This window comes from Urocitellus parryii, chromosome 9 (genome assembly GCF_045843805.1).
Source record: "Urocitellus parryii isolate mUroPar1 chromosome 9, mUroPar1.hap1, whole genome shotgun sequence".
NCBI classification, from domain to species: Eukaryota; Metazoa; Chordata; class Mammalia; order Rodentia; family Sciuridae; genus Urocitellus; species Urocitellus parryii.
Window position 1 is genome coordinate 88529652 of NC_135539.1, and position 16997 is coordinate 88546648.

The 16997-nt window shown below is 36.4% G+C and overlaps 1 protein-coding gene across 2 annotated transcripts in view; it reads left to right on the plus strand.

Moving 5' to 3' along the window:
* Wdr64 (WD repeat domain 64) overlaps positions 1-16997 on the plus strand; it is a 125873-nt gene that overhangs the window by 67774 nt on the left and 41102 nt on the right. For both annotated transcript variants that reach the window (XM_026390771.2, XM_077802823.1), the window contains exons 11-13: positions 10009-10135; positions 12757-12905; positions 15404-15527. In XM_026390771.2, the coding sequence (XP_026246556.1) occupies positions 10009-10135; positions 12757-12905; positions 15404-15527 (400 nt within the window). The remainder of the gene's footprint in view (positions 1-10008; positions 10136-12756; positions 12906-15403; positions 15528-16997) is intronic.

The following is a 16997-nucleotide window of genomic DNA, read 5'->3' on the forward strand; positions in this document are numbered from 1 at the left end:
CTCCTTTTGCATAACAGAAATTCCACTTACACATTTAACATTAATGAATACTGATATGAAAATATCTAAATAATATATGAGATACAATGAAAGATGATATAATTAATCTATTTTAAAATATATATTTGTATATTTTACATTATCAGTAATGATTACCAGCAAGATGTTTGATGTTTTAAAGGTTATTACTATGAGACAAGGTTGTGAATGGATTACAAGTATTTTCTTTTGTTTTTTTGGGTTTTTTCCCTTTTATTTTCTGTTCTCTACAGTAAATATTCATTGCTTTTGTAGTAATAAAAACTGAAAAATTTTAAATGGTACTGGAAAGACAGTGAAGGATTTTGAGAGTAAAACTAAAACATTATGGGAGTCTTCTCTAGAAAATTGAAAGGAAAATAAGATGTCTGCTAGCAAAAATTGAGGTCATTTGTGCTCAGTGTGAAGAGACAGAAAAGATAACCTTTCCAAAACCTTCTAAATGTAATGGGCACATTAAGATGATGCTCATTCACCATCCTGGCAACTCCATTCGAGCAAATTACTTAATATCTTTCCATTTGGTTTCTTCATTTATAAAACATAGGAGTGTTTAGCCTAGAGGGTTGTTATAAAGATGAGATGAGCTCATTTGTTTTATTATTCGGCCAACACTTATTTCTGGGTTATCTACTCAAGCATCAGGTTCTGTTCTGGGATCTAGAGATAGAACATCCAACAAGTGGGGCAAGGGTCATGTCCCTGGAAAATTTAGATCCTAGGGGAAGAAAAACAAGAAAAATAACAATAATTGCATAAGAAAACAGTATGGTAATGTCTGTAAGAAATAGAAAAAACAGTGGGGTGAGGTGATTGAACATCATTGCTGTTTTCTTCTGTATTTATTATTTTGAAATGGGCATAAATTCACATAAAAGCAAAAGCCTGAGTGACCAGAGGATCCAACCCCATGAAAATCTGGCAAAAGAATAACTGAAGCAGAAAGGACACCCAGCAAGATACACAACACGTCTTTGCTGAAGCTGTCTTTACAGCTTCACAGGAATAATTCACAGCAGCACCGGAATAAGATCTCCATCGTCATCATTGATTACAACACAAAACAACAGATAGTCTTTTCACATCTAACATTCCTTCAGATCAATTCACATAAATCAGCTTTCATCAGACCAACCTGAAACAAATCACTGTGTTTAGCTGTGTGGAAACTACCTGCCTTCTCCTAAGCTTTTAAAACAGATTCCCATCTTTCCTCCTATTTTGCAGTATTTCCACAAGGATATTATATTCTCTTCCAACTGTTAAAAACTATTTCTCTGCCAACTGCTAAAATTACATGTCTAGTCGCAGAGCTCAAGTGCTGAACAGCTAGGCCACATCTACTGCTCCAGAAGAACTGACAAATGTTGGAAGATGTGAAGACAAATATAAAAGCCACTTACTTTCATTTCATTAGCAAAACCACAGGAATAAGGATTGGCAACCTTTTCTTGCACAGATCTAGCTATCAAAAAGCTGGGTTGCTTTTTTTTTTCCTATGAAGAGGAGAAATATACATGCTTTCGTGATTCGTAACAGATTGCAAATGGGCGTAGAAGTTGCTATTTTTCTTAAATTTTCACTTTGGAAGTGATATGTAGGAACCCGAGAAAAGGCAAAGCTTGACTAGACAGGGGTTTGCCTTAGAGAAAAAAAGCCCTGTTTGGAAATTAGGTATCAGGTGATTGAGGTCAGAGCAAACACAATGGATTGTCAACCTAGCCTGCATGTTGGCTTGGCTTCCATTTATCCACAATCACATCTAAGATATTCTCATAGATAAAGATAATGCTACAGTCTCCCTTCCAGGCAGCATGGCTGAATGAATCACCTCTAGAATCAGGTAAATCTGAATTTAACTCTTGCCTCTGAAAATAACTATTTTTGAATTTGGGCAAGTCCTTTGAGATCCTTAAGGAGCATAACACAGTATCTTCCTTAAAGAGAGAATTAAATGAGATAGTATGACAGACATCACAAGGCCAGAAAAAGAGCTGGGAACAATCTCATAGCAGCACAGGAATAATAACATTGTGCAAAAAGCCTGCACAGAAAATAAAGGAACAGCCCAAATGCAGTGTGTTAGAAGAAGTAAGAATGTCCTAAGGAGAAACTGAACACCAGCAGATGGAAGGGAATTTTAGGCAGAGGCTGCTTTGGTCTCTTAAAGACTTTAAAGAGGACATAGACTGTAGGCATGTTAAGGATGAAAAAATGATAAGAGAGAAAAGGAGTGAAAGGTGTTTGTAAGAGATAAAGGTGTCTGGGGGAAAAAATAAGGCTCTGAGCATTCTTGGGACTTAATGCATTTGCCTCTGAATTCATTTATTTCCTGTTATTAATAATGCCAATTTATTTTTGTCTGCATTTTATTACTAAGTATTTTCTATTATTTTACTCTAATCCTTCAAATTAGCTTAGATTTGCATACAACTCTTGTCTTGCATTTCATCTTTTGACCCGATCTTTTTATTAGTGAGTGCATTAATAAAAAGTCTCATTCATTTGCATGGGAAGATACTCATTATATATTACAAAGTGAAAATAACAAGTGGCATAGATACCTTTTATGTACATTTATACATGACATGATGCAAAGCAAAATGTCTGAACCATGATACACCAAAGAGAAAGAGTGAATCTCTGTTCTGAATTATTTATCTTGTGTATTGCCATCTTTTCCTTTTCGAAAACAAAGGAGAATGTATGTTTGGATGTATATTACTTGTGTCACACACTCAAAAAATTCTAAAATAGACACTTGAGATAATTTAAGTCAAGCATGCAACACAGCACCTGATATGGAGCCAGGCCTCAGTACACATTCACAATTATCTGGAAGGCTTGTGCTCCCTCTTCTCTCCAGTTGTGGTGGTAGGATTTTTGTGCTGATCTATCCACCCTGGTCCTGAACCATCTTGACCACTCAAGTAGAGATTATGGGTGTGGTCCATGGCATAGAATAAAGTGACAGTTTCTAGAAAAATCCAGTGAGTCACATGGCATTGATGCCTAAACATCAAAACTATGTAAAAGTCAGACTTTTCCCTGCTGTCCTTGAGTGGCTGATACCACCCTCCTTTCTCTCTAAGCTACTTCATCTTCTACTGATTTTTTTTTTCATTACCAGGGAATGTACACAGTGGTGCTCTACCACTGAGCTCCATCCCCAGCCTTTATTATTTTATTTTTAATTTTGAGACATTGTCTTGATAAGTTACGTAGTTGGCCTCAAATGTACGGTCCTTCTGCCTTAGCCTTCTGAGTCACTGGGATTGCAGGCATGCACCACTGTGCCTGACTGATCAGTAGAAACTGATCATTTTGAGGTCATTGTATTAACTTCCCTCTTGTCTATCTCAAAGTCTTTTGGTGTTCTTACCTTCTCTCTTTTTTCTCTTGCCCCCAAACAAGCAATTCTCTTCCTACCTAAATCAAATTCCTCTTCTATGTTCTTAATCAGAGCCCTGACCCATCAAGAACCTTGTTTCATCAATGATGCTTCTCTTCTTATGCCAAATATGTTGATCACCAAGGTTCCTTTTCCTCAGTTGTAAACAATTCAGTTCTAATTTATCTTTAAAATTTTTTTTCTGCAAATCTACAGTTGAATTTCTCTTCATTTCATATCTCTTTTTTCTGACTTCTGATTTTCCTTTCATTGTTGTTTGTATCATTTGTTTCCCAGTGACCAGTGACCTACCTTCAAAGTCACTTTTGATCCTTCTTCTCCCCAACCCCTACCACCCATGGGTCAGTCTCTAAGCCTGTGATAAATAACTCTTTTTGATCTCTCATTCTCCATCCCACAGTCATGACCTTAGTTCAGACCACCAAGGGGCTTCCAGTTGAAGGTGCATTTGAGAAAGGTATTGGTGGTCTCCTATCTTCAGTCCCTGCACCCCCAAACCACCCAAATATTACACTGTCACATTAGCCCTCCTCAACCCCACTTCCAACCTTGCCACTGCTTTCTTTTGGATCAGAAAAGGTAGCTTACAAATTAAGTCCAAATCCTTTTTTTTTCCCCCCAGTTTTTAAGGTTCTCCATGGTTTGGGACCAGAATGCTTTTTATCTTTGCTTCTATTTATCCACCTTCAGACATACTAAGCTTCACAAGACTCTTCCCCAAAGGCTTTGTGCTTTTTGACCTTTTGTCTAAAACATGTTTCCCACTAGGCCCCATCTCTAAAAGGTTTAATTTCCTCCTCCCAATAGCACCAAGCTGGAGACCAAGACTGTATCATTCCCAGATATTGCATTTATCTTTTAAATGTAAATGAAATATGTCCTGAGTGAAATATTACCATCTTAAAGATTTCCTTGGATCCCTTGCACTTGCACGCACATGCACACACATTTACTACAGCCACTGCTGACATTAACCTTTATCTCTCATACAGCGGGGCCCTCCAAAAAGCCTCCATTCATTGTTCCTTGGCTGTGGCTCATGGCTGTAGTAGGACTCCTGACTTCCTACTGTGCAAATATGGGCCAACCAATATATGAGACCTACTAAGTGCCTAATACTCAATAGAAAGGCCCTGTGTCTCTCTATATATTGACATAATCTCTGACCAAAGGAGCTACAATCTAGTTGAGTAAATAAAGTATAACTGCCACAGATCTTTCATGACAAGTCCTAAGAATGAAGAGAAACCAGCTTCATTTTTTTTCAGAATTGAATATAGAAAAATAGAATATTTGTGTCCAAAGATATAAACATTAAGTTCATATCTTTGGACACAAATATTCTATTTCTAAAAGTTTATCACCCAATTATATTTAGACTACTACCCAGAACAGTGTATTTTACAAAGTTACATGTACAGGACAGTCCACTATCACTTTAATAAAAGAAAATGGGGAAAATGAGTCTAATTTCCAATAATAAGGAGCTAGGTACAATAAATTATGAAATATATAATGGAATACTGTGTAGCCATTAGAAAGAATAAGGCAAATCTCAGTTGATTTATATGTCCTAATAGAGATATAGGTTGTTTATATATGCAACCTCATTTAATGTTCATGAAAATTCTAAGAGATAAGTACTAGTTTATCCCCCTTTAGAAATGTGAAAACTAAGGCTTAGAGAAGTTAAATGATTTTCCCAAAGTCACACAGATATTAAGTGATAAAGCAGGAGTCATTTGAGGCAATCTATCTCTAGAGCAGTATTGAGGATCCCAGAAGAAGTGACAGGTGGGAAGAGGGATTTGGTTTTTGTACCATGCGTATTAGTTAACTTTCCATTACTATAACAAAAAAACTTGAGATAATTAACTTATGAAGAGAAAGGTTTATTTTGGCTCACACTTTTAGAGATTTCAGTTCATGATTGATTGGCCCTGTTGCTTTGGGCCTGTGGTGAGGCAGTACGTTATAGTGGGAGCAAATAATACAGCAAAGCTGTTCCCTTTTTGATCAGGAAGTAAAAGAGAGTGAGGAGTGGTCAGAGTCCTACAGTTTGTTTCAAGGGCACACCTCCAATGACCTGAAGACTTCCCACTAGGCCCCATCTCTTAAAGGTTTAATTTCCACCTCCCAATAGCACCAAGCTGGAAACCAAGCCGGTAGCACACGAGCCTTTGGAGACATTCAGGATGCAAGCTATAGCATACTACTTAAAATACATAGAATAATTTTGTCATTAAAAAGTTAATTTTTTCAATATTTTATGGGTGCATTATAATTATATATAATGGTGGGATTTGCTATTACATATTCATACATGCACACAAGTTAAGTTTTAAAAAACATGTTAGATATCCTCATCTCATTTTCTATTTGCTAATTATCACAGAGGAAAAATGTGAGAACAAGATTAAAAAATTAACAAGTTTAGTTTCATGTTGCTAAAATGTTTTCTCATTAAGTTACTTGTAAGAACTTAATAAATACATTTTTTTGCATTAAATTTACTAAACAGATAATGTTGAATGTCTTTCATTTCTACTGCACTGTTAAAACCTTAATTTTCAAATATACCTTTTGTCTATAGTGTTAACTCTCAAACAAGTTGCATAATCTCATATATCTTCAAGCTTTTCTTGTGAAAAATCATGTAATCCATGGAATGACCTGATTTGATTCATTTGGGGACAAAAAAACCCCCAAAAAAACAAAAAACAATCTTATTAACCTCTTGTAGCCATTTGGTAAAATTAGGAAGGCAGGTCAATTCCCAGCTTTCCCTGACAAATAAGAAAATGGAGAATTCTCCACTTCCCTCATTCTAACCTAAATGATAGAGCAATTCTAAAGATTTTATCTAAAGATGAAATCTAACAATGCATTTTCTTTCATCAAATGTTCATTTTACCATTCAAATAATTCTTTCAATGGAATCTAACTATTTGTCCTCTACCTAATATACTAAGTCCTTTCGGAAATGACCTGCCTGTACATGGATTTTCCCAAGTTTTTAAACACTAATACCCACCATAAGAATATTGTCAGCCCCTGGTCAGGATAAGTGAATGAAGATGACTAGCATCCTTAGAACCTCATTAATAACATTACTTCCTTTTCTCCCAAAGGAACTAATATATTATAACCAACTAAGAATAAAATGGATTATGCTTTCTGCAAGTGTTCCATTGATTAATTAGATTAGTAAAAGGTATTGTGTGTCTCTGCAGTGCTGAGCCACTGTACAGTTCTCTTGGACCAAGACAGAATAAGCAAGTAACAGACCCAATACCCCATAACCAACCAACAATAAAGGAAATTCATAAGACAATCAATTAAGATGTGGTTTCTCCCTTAAGTAACTTCTGCTCTAGAAGACAAGGCTACTCAGTAAGTCATCATATTATAATTGCTAATTGCTACTAATATAAACAAGAAATATGGGCATACAATGGAAGAATGTGTGTGTGTGTGTATGTGTGTGTGTGTGTGTATCCCCTATTGAAATCTCTTCTTTTTCTCCTCAACACTGTATTTTGAAGTTTATATGGTATTCTGCTGTATGAAGGCATTACGTCTTAGCTTGCTAATGAATGTTTGAATGTTTTGTTTTATTTTACCCTTTGTGTCTTTGTGATTATTGCTTTGGTTGAACAGAGGTTAATCTAGTTAAATTCATCAATATTTTATGAATCATTATTTTGGGGATCATTTAGGAAATTCTTTGCTACTCTTAAATTCATAAGGATAATTTTTCTATTTTTCTAAATTGATAGTCTCCTTTTAATATTTATGTCTCTCCCTCTCTATCAGTCTCTGTATCTGTGCGTGTGCGCATGTGTGTATGAGTGCACGGGCACACACATCTGTGTGATCACTCCTCCCAATCTACACTGTTTTACTTGGTCCGTTGGTCTTGGCTCCACGTCTCTGAGAGGCGGAAGTAGGTCTGGTCCCTGAACCACAGAGGTATTCATGCTTTAATTCCTAGTCAGGCAGTGCTTTTCTCCCAACCCCCATCTGGAACTGGTATATCTTTTCCAAAAGATACCTCCACATAAGAACAAAGCACAACTTACTGTTTCTCACCCTGTTCTCAGGAGTGGATGTGCAGTGTTTCTAGTGCTGTCGGTTCTTCTGCTTCTGCCTGCTCTCTCTGACTTGGCAATCTATGTATCCATCCATCAATCTATCTAGTTGAAATCTTTCTTTGGAGACTTTCCATTTCTTTCTGCTTTCTCTTTTTATAGTTGTACTGTGTTTAGAGAAGAAAAGATACACCAAACTTAAACTTCTAGCACTATTTCGACCTGACACCTAACTCTTTTTCTTTATGAAAATTTATAGGAAGAGTAGACTTTGCTAGGTAGAGAAGGCTAATGAGAGAAGAATCTATGTGAATACACAGAGATGGGGAAAAGAGAGACATGTGGGGAATTGGAAGTACTTTTTTACAACAACAAGGGCATCTGGGGAGAAGACAGCAGAAATGCCTAGAGGATAATGATATTCTTGGAGAGGAATATCTTATCTTCCCACAGCCCCAGCAATTGCCACTCCCCTAACACACATGCAAAAGATCCAAAGATTTCACAAACGGTGTGGCCCTACTTCGTGTACAACCAGAGAAGTGAAAAATTGTGCCCCATTTGTGTACAATGAATCGAAGAGCATTCTGCTCTCATGTATAACTGATTAGTATGAATGAATGAATAAAATAGAATTACTCTATAGAGGACACCACAGATTTAAAAATGTATTTATATCGATTCAGTGAGGCAGAGGGTACTGGTATCTTTATGTTCATTCTAGAAACAAGAAAATTGAGACCCAAGAAGTTTAAATGATAGATTAGAATTAAAACCCAAATTCTTTTTTGCCTATTCTCTTGTTTCCAACAACTACAATTCAGAGTGTATGCACACACAGCAAAAAGATGCCCACTTTGGACTATCTCACTTAAAGAAATAAAATCAGAAACAAAATGAAAAGAGAGAAGTTTCTTTGACACTCCTTGAATTTGCTTTTTTTGCCTCTATCTCCTGCTGTTCTTCATTCTAGGTTCTGAACCTAAAATCATAGGCAGTCCTTTATACTTGCTTATTTTTTCATACAAAAGACTGAAAAGTTCAATGTTCTATCTTCTCTGTGTATTTGCATTATTTTACTATGACAAAGGAAATAAATCCTATTTTAGTAATATTTGGGTAAAAGGATACATATTTGGGTAAAATCTCCTTAAATCACCTGACTTCAACAATTTTGTGTTCTTACATATAAGAACCAATCTGTTTTAGCAATAGTGAAGATTTCAACTCAGTTAACTCAATTTTAAGGGCCTCAAATTAGAAGTTAGTATCTTTGTTAACAAAATTAATTCTCAGAGTTTGATACATAGTTCTGAGAATAATCACTCATTTACTCAACAAATATAAATGATCTCCAACTTACAATAGTTTATGATTTTTATATTTTATGATTATATAAAAGCATACCTACCGTTGTGGTTTTCACTTTCTGTATTCAGTAAATTATATAAGATATTCAACGACTGTATTATAAACCGGGATTTGTGTTAAATAGTTTTGTCCAATTGTAAGTATTCTGAGTATATTCAAGGTAGGCTAGGCCAAGCTGTGATATTCAGTAGATTAGGTGTATTAAATATATTTTTACTTGCAATATTTTCTACTTAAAATGGAAATACCCCCATATAAGTCCAAAACCATTCATTGTCTAATTTAATTAGTTAACAGTAATTGCTATGATATAAAAATTTTATTTAGAGCTAATGCATGTCAAGGAATGTAATCCTTGATCAAAGCACACTTATTTCTGAAATTCTGTTACATTGTAACTTACTAGAAAAAAAAATACAGCATAATGAAGAAGGCTAAGACCAGTTATTTCAGGTGACAAAATGTAAACTTGACCTAGTTTTCTGAACTCAAGTTTTATTTGAATAATTGTATAGTTCTCTGTCCCCTCTCAAAGCAGAGCAATAAACCATTTCCCTATTTTCTTACTCTATTTATATCATCCCTAAAAACTACTTTCCATAATTCTTACATATCTGTACACGGGGAACGAGAGCTTCTTAGAAACCTCACTTAGTAAGATGTTCCCATCTTTATAAATCACGAAAGAACAATTTGAAGCTTCCCACCTAAACTATGAGTCTCCCTATTTTCTTATTCATGGCAAAAAGAGAAATGTGGCTTCAATTCAACAGTAAGTTATGATCCATCTATTATTATTTCTCCACATTTTTAAATAGTAAAAATACTATTCTCCCCTCCCCACTATAACAATAGAAAAAGTCCCTTCCTCAGGTATAATTCTGAGCAGGGCTTTAATCACTGTTGTTGTTTTCCTCTGATATTAATGAACAATAAATAAGCCAAGAACCAAATTGGAGCTTTGCAAATGTGTGCTCATGAAATAAATTGTACTTCCCTGCAGACTTTACAGACTCTGAAAATGCTTTCCCTAAATGTCTTGAGTGAGAAAGACAAAGTATAAACAATGGTGAATTCTGTGCTTTATTCCCCCAGGTTTTCAGGGTGTGGGATATACAGACTCTCTCCCTGTTACAAGTCTTCCATGACAGCCAGGGAGGACCAGGAGACATGCAGATTTATTCTATGATATATGATACCAATCATGGCATGCTTATTGCAGGTAAGAATACCCAAACACAGGCAAATAAAACTCATGCCCTGATTTTTAACCTTTAAAAAAATTAATACTTGAGCACTTACTATGGAAAAAAATGAGAAGGGGAAATAACCAAGCATCATTTACCACAGTAGATATTTCTTTTTATTCCATTCTTTCTTATTATTATATGGGTAGATGGATGAAATGTGTAACTGCACTTTCCTGAAGCTAAGAACACATAGCCTGTGTGAAGCAGCCAAGAGGACTGTAAACTGTTGCTACATCTAGGGGAAATCCAGCTCCCATATGCAGCTCTGTTTTGACCCTGGATAACATGAATGTGATCCTGTCTTAGAATGGTGACCCCAGCATGCACCAGCATTAGTCCCTTTTCCACAGTGAGGCAATTTGGCCCCATGAATTCTGGTATCACCCAGTTACTCAGAAAGGATACAGACCCTCCCAGCTGCATTTGCTTCTAAACAAAGAGCAGTGGAAAGAGAGACTAGGATCCAGTGCTGAAGCCAACAGATTTGTTACCAATTTTTATTGTGCCCTCTTAGACACACTATATCGACAAGATACCCTGCTAGGCGTTTAGGTTGAACACTGTTCATTTGCGCATCCTTAGGCTTTAGAAGAAAAACTGAATGATATTAATAGTAGTCCTTCCTTCTGGAACACTAAGCCAGAATTACATTTCCTAAGCATATTCTCACTGACCACCTGCTCTGAGTTCCTGTGGGATTAATTAAAATAGGGAAATGACTAGTGCTATCTCTGATGGAGAAAATAATTATTTTTAACCTTTGTGTTGATTTTTCCTCTCTGGATTAGGAGTGACCTAGCACTTCATGCTGGATAAGTAATTTTCCACCTCATAAAACAGAACTTATTTCCAGTTGTAAGCACCCTCTTTTATATGACCTCCTCTAAAAACTGCTGGCAAACTCTGTGTGTATTGCTTAGCCACTAAAACTGCATGTGTTGACTATAGCCATGAACTTGACATAAGAATTACATGAAACTTATTAATTCATGCTTGATTCACATGAAGCCTCCCTATATAGTAGTCTTCTAAGCTACAATGACAGCAGTACCACATTCTGGAAATGCTTTGCAGAATATGTTGTTACTGGCACTGTCATTATCATTATCATTCTTATTAAGGCAATGACAACTGGTATACTTTTTTTTACTTTATGCAATTCCATATGAAATGGAAATTATTAACTTTTTATTTTGTAAATAGCAAGATAATCTCAAACAGTTCAGTTCAACTGATGAAGGCTAAAATATAGTACTATAATTTGATCTTAAAGCTTCTGACTCCTAAATCCACATTCATTCTCTGTACTGCATTGATTCCATAGTTGTAGTACAACCAACCAAAAAAAGTAGAAAATTGCCCCATGTCCATAAGCATATCTAGCTTTGTTGCTGTGAATTTTAAATAAAGTTAGTTATTGTTAGTGTAATGTTAAGAAATCTACCAAGAAGTTCCAAATGTGGTTTGATTATCTGGTTACCATATGCCTCTCACATTTCCATATTGAAGTATTCGAATTGAGAAATATTTCCAGATGAACCATTTCAGTCTTTCTTCACACATAAACAGATTTTTTTCTTAAAATGTAAGCACCTTAGGAAAGTGTTTAGTAACTCCTGCTAAAACTTTTAAAGTGGAGATTTCTCTGGAAAGATTTGAAAAATTAAATGAAAAATAAGTCTGCTGTTGGTAACTTAATCTCCACCTCAATAAAATGGGGAAGAAGTTTTATATTTATTTTAGTGACAGGATGCTTTGATATTGTTATTAATATTTCTATATATTACACTAAAACAGAACATACCATTAGTTGATTTTGAGAGTCAATACTTGAAATTTATAGTACAGCTATAAAACCAAACCAAATGCCCTCTTAAAAGTGCAAGAATCCCTGCTCTCCATCTCATGGCCATACTAACTGCATCTGTCACTATGTCATTTTGGAAATTAACCTTTCTTATCGATATTGCAAGCACTGGCTTACAATTATTCCCATTCATTATATTTAGTAAGATCTCACTCACGGAGTGATTTATCATTTGTTGGTTGAAAAGGACTCTCTAACACTAATTTCAACCACTTATTAGAAGTTCACCTTCAGCAGAAAGTTGGTCATTCCCATCACTGCTGTGCACCAAATGGAAGGTCATTAGTAGGCATGATAGAGAAAGGAAAAAGTGTACTATAAAATGCTATCTGTTCTGAATCCATAATTAAGGTGAGTACATATCGGCTCTTTTGAAAGATAAAGGCAGAGCAAATGTAATTTTCTCTTCTTTGTGTGATTACATAAATCATCGCATGACTAAGTAAATGTGGTGCATATGATGAGATTGTACATTGGAACTCCTTTTAAGCTTTAATTGGGGATCACTAGAAAAGGTATGCCAGTGAAGTCCAAGTGACCTGCACTTGAAAAATAATGAAGTTCAAAATAAATGCTTTATTTGTCAAAAATGTTGTAGAGTAATTGGATATATTTTCACCTTCTTAAATTTCCTGGGTGTTGATATTATTAATCTCACTGATTGTGGTTGGGTAAATTCCAAAGGTCTAATATTGAATACTTATGAGATGATTACTTCTGTTTCAGGATCAAGTGTTATAGATATGTATCCTTTAACTAAGATGATACAGGATACAAAACAGGTTCCTCACACTCATGATCGAGAAATCAACGTCATACTTTATAACACATATTTTGCCCAAGTACTCACTATCTGTTCTGAATCCATAATTAAGGTGAGTACATATCGGCTCTTTCAATAGATAAAGGCAGAGCAAATGGAATTTTCTCTGCTTTGTGTGATTATATAAATCATTGCATGACTAAGTAAATGTAGTGGTGCATATGATGAGATTGCACATTGGAACTCCTTTTAAGCTTTAATGAATACATGAAAAACAAGCATTTTAAGCCAGCTCATATTCCTTGCTACCAAGTCACATGCTTATTTGAATAAATAAGGCTACTTTCACTATCATTTTAGAAATATAAAAGGAAATATATCAAGGAGGGAAAACTAGCCTGATTCCATTTTTCCATTCACAGTTGAACTATGAGTAGACAGTGTATGCTGAGAAGGATGGAAAGAAAATTGATATATGTTTGCTATGACCCCTATAGGAGGATACCAAGAGCATGTTGTCCGTGATTTCATTTAATTCATGAAAGTTCTCTGTGGACAGATGAAAACTTCCATTTTAATGAAGTTCAGCTCAGAGCTGAAGTGACTTCCCCCAGATAATATAGTTAGTAAACATGAGGACTGGGATATGAACCCAGGTTTACCTGCTGTAAATCCTCTTGATTTTTATGCTCCACCCTGGTGGCTCCACTGCTGCTGTGTGCAGAGGCTGGGATACCTGCCTGTGCTAACCATGTCTGTCAGTAACCACTGCTATTGCCTGGCATCAATAGCTAGAGTTTTTTGCAACAGGTATTTCACATATTCTCTAAGAGGAGAGAGACACATGAACTGGTAAAATGAATTCCTCAAGAAACCCTTCAAATTCCCTCTCAATTTTTGATATTTTGTGCACATCTGCTGGAAATTTTCACGCCAAATAAAGGAGCACCTGAGTGCAGTTAGTTAATTATCACTTAAGATAATTTTAAAAGAAAGTAACTAGACAAAAAGTAAAACTAAGATCTGTCTTGCTCTCCTACAATAATGGCCTCTTAAGGGGAAACTGTCCTCCCTGTGCAGGACAAAAGAAGGAAAAGGAATTCATCTAGGTAGAGTTTATACCTGATTGGGTGGAGAGAGACTATACTTTAGGCTGGAGATGGATGACCTAAAACCCATTCATGCAGTGACCAAGATTTCTCTTTTCCTTTGAAGACTTTATCTATACCCAGGGACACTCAGAGGTCGAGAACATGAGCTGTAGGACCAGGGTGACTTTATTCAAATCCTGGCTGTACTACTTCTCAGCCAGCGGCCCTCCATTTTCTGGCTCTCAGATTATTTCATCAGTTACATCTCCTCGCATGGTCTCATCACTTAACTTTAACAGCTCTCTTTCCCTGGAGGAAAAATACAGTTTCCCATCTCTGACCCTTTGTACAGATGCCCACCCCCAAAAAATCTTAAGTGTAATCACCTAGTAGTGCTAGCTAAATTTTGTAATTTATTTGGAAGTCTAATTTACAAGGGGGAGAAATTCAGAGAGCAAGTCTACAAATATAGGTTTCTAGCTTCTTCTATGTTACCAAAGAGAGATAAAGATGAATTTTGACACATTTCTGGATTTTCTAATTACTTCCAGCCTAATTTCACAGATGGCCCCTTCTGAGTCTTGCCCTACCCTTCTCTCTCTTTGCTTCTCCCTCTAGGTTTGTGTCTCTAGTCAGAGAACTACTTAGAACAATTAGCAAGCTCTTGCCTTAGGACTCTCTCACATAGCAAGCTGTTCACATATTCTGTCCTATGATCCCTGGCTCATGTGTATGTATGTCATGGAAATACATCCAATTTGATCTTTTTGTCTGCCTTGCTTTTGTTACATCTTTATTTTGCTGCTAACCTTACTTCACATTTACAGTAAACGTGTCAATCAGCTATCTATTGCTATAACAAAATACCTGAAACAGCCAACTTATAAAGAGGGAAGGTTTATTTTGGCTCATGGTTTTGGAGGTTTCAGTACAATGGTAGGTTAGCCCCATTGCTTTTGGGACTGGGGTAAAGTAGCACAACATGGGAGGAGTGCAAGGTAGAGTAAACTGTTCACCTCATGGACACCAAGAAGCAAAAGAGAGAACGAGGAGGATCCATGTCCTACAATCCATTTCAAGGCACATTCCCAAAGACTGAAAACCTCCCACTAGAGTCCTATTACCTCCCAGTAACACCTAGCTGGGGACTAAGCCTTTAACAGATGGGCCTTTGGGGGAAACTGAAAACCCAAACTAAAGCAAGTAACAAGTGACCACTTTCCCCACAGCCAGAGATTGCCTGGAATGGAAGCCGCTGGCTGCCTCTGCCATCTACATTTATAGCGGGCGTACTGCATGATAGCATAATAACATTTAAACAGCTCTGCATTTATTCAGAGCAAACCAACGTTCTTTGATCAAACCAGCCCTTAGGGCAGAGGATTGGGAAAGGTTGGAGACATGCAGAGTACAAATTTGGAGGCTGTCTTGAATATGGTAAAATTTTGTTAAGAATTGAAAAGCCTATGTATTTATGTATGAGATTACTTGATTTTGTGGTTGTCATTATTTTCTGTAGGTATGGGAACTTGAGACTGGCCTCCAAATATACCAGATTCTAGACCCTCATGGCTTCAGTATTGAAGTGACTTCGGCAGCTGTTGACGAAAGTGGATATTTTTTTGCCACAGGAGCATATAATGGTCAGACTAATATCCAGAATATGGCCTCCCTGCTTAATGTCTTGAGAATTTGTGCTAGGAATGCAAGTTTTGGGGGTTGAAGAAAGAACATGAATCAGGCTGGAACATGTAAACATGCCAGAGTTTGCTCTGCCTCAATGAACAATGATAGAGTGTCTTATGTGTAATAGACATGTCTTGATATTGATGTTAAAAATAATATTGCATTTGTATAGTGCTGTAACTAATTGCAAAAGTCTGTCACATACAGTATCTCATTTAATCTTTGGTAGGAAGTATCTGTGTTGCACTGACTCATTCTATCCTATTTTGGGGTTACCATCAGCTAAAAACCAGACATTAGATCCAATTTTTTGGACCAGAAAATATCCAGCCAACCTTGGCATAGCATGCCTAGAAATTTATATTGAACTTGTTTCTATGTCTAAACTCCTTAAGGGCATATACCATGTCAAACTTAGGAAAATGTCAGGCTCCAGATGTGAAATTTTATTTTGTGTTTCTCAAGCTGTGGAGCACTGCATAGAATTTCTAGGAACTAGAAAGCTACTGACTGCCCCACCTTTCATCTTACCTTGTTCTGAATTCCCACAAAAGTGTGCTTTATGTGCATGGCCAACTGAATGTGCAACTCAGAATATGTTGATTCTAGGGACATATTTACTAAAGAATTGCTTATTTACAAGCCAATTGATGGAATCTAAGTAAGTAATCTAATGGAAAAGTTTGATTTTTGAAAGTGAGCAGAAGATAATGCAGCATGAAATAACAACCATTAATGCTGAGACAATGAGGTATGAATAAATGCAACTGGTTTTCATATGGAACAGTGCATAAGAAAGCAGTGTGAATAAGCCATAAGCTTACCCTACATACATAGAAAACTTGGTAATAATAGAAATTCTGAATGACATACACAATTATTATCAGGCATAAGGATCAAGCAACTCAATATCTGATGGAGAGTCATAGTATTTTCATGCACCCACGTTCATTAGTCCTATAATGCCACCCCTGACCAGCATGGGCATCTGAACTAAGATTGCTCCTGTGAATTGGCAGGAATATAAAATAAAGCACAGACACAATTTACCTTTACACAAGCTTCAGGACGGCTTCCCTAGCTCTCCTTCTATCCATAGTAGGGCAGAAGGGGAAGAACTACAAGGGAACAGGTAAGTGTAACTCAACCTTGGGGGCACACCCACAAAGAAGACCTCCTTGCTATCCAAGCCAGTCTCCCACCAAGCCACAAGGAATGCAGTGGTTGGTCAGAAGCTGACACATCAGGACTGCAGGGCGTAGTCAGTTCAGTGTGGCTCCCCACACTGTAATCTAAGATTCTTTTAAATATTGGCAATTTCTATTTCACCGAGGTCTGTTAATTAAATTGACAAGGATTCTCCATCTAGGACAACTCAGAAAGTAGGATTCTTTGACTTTCTATGGACTTCTTCCCCCAAGCCATCA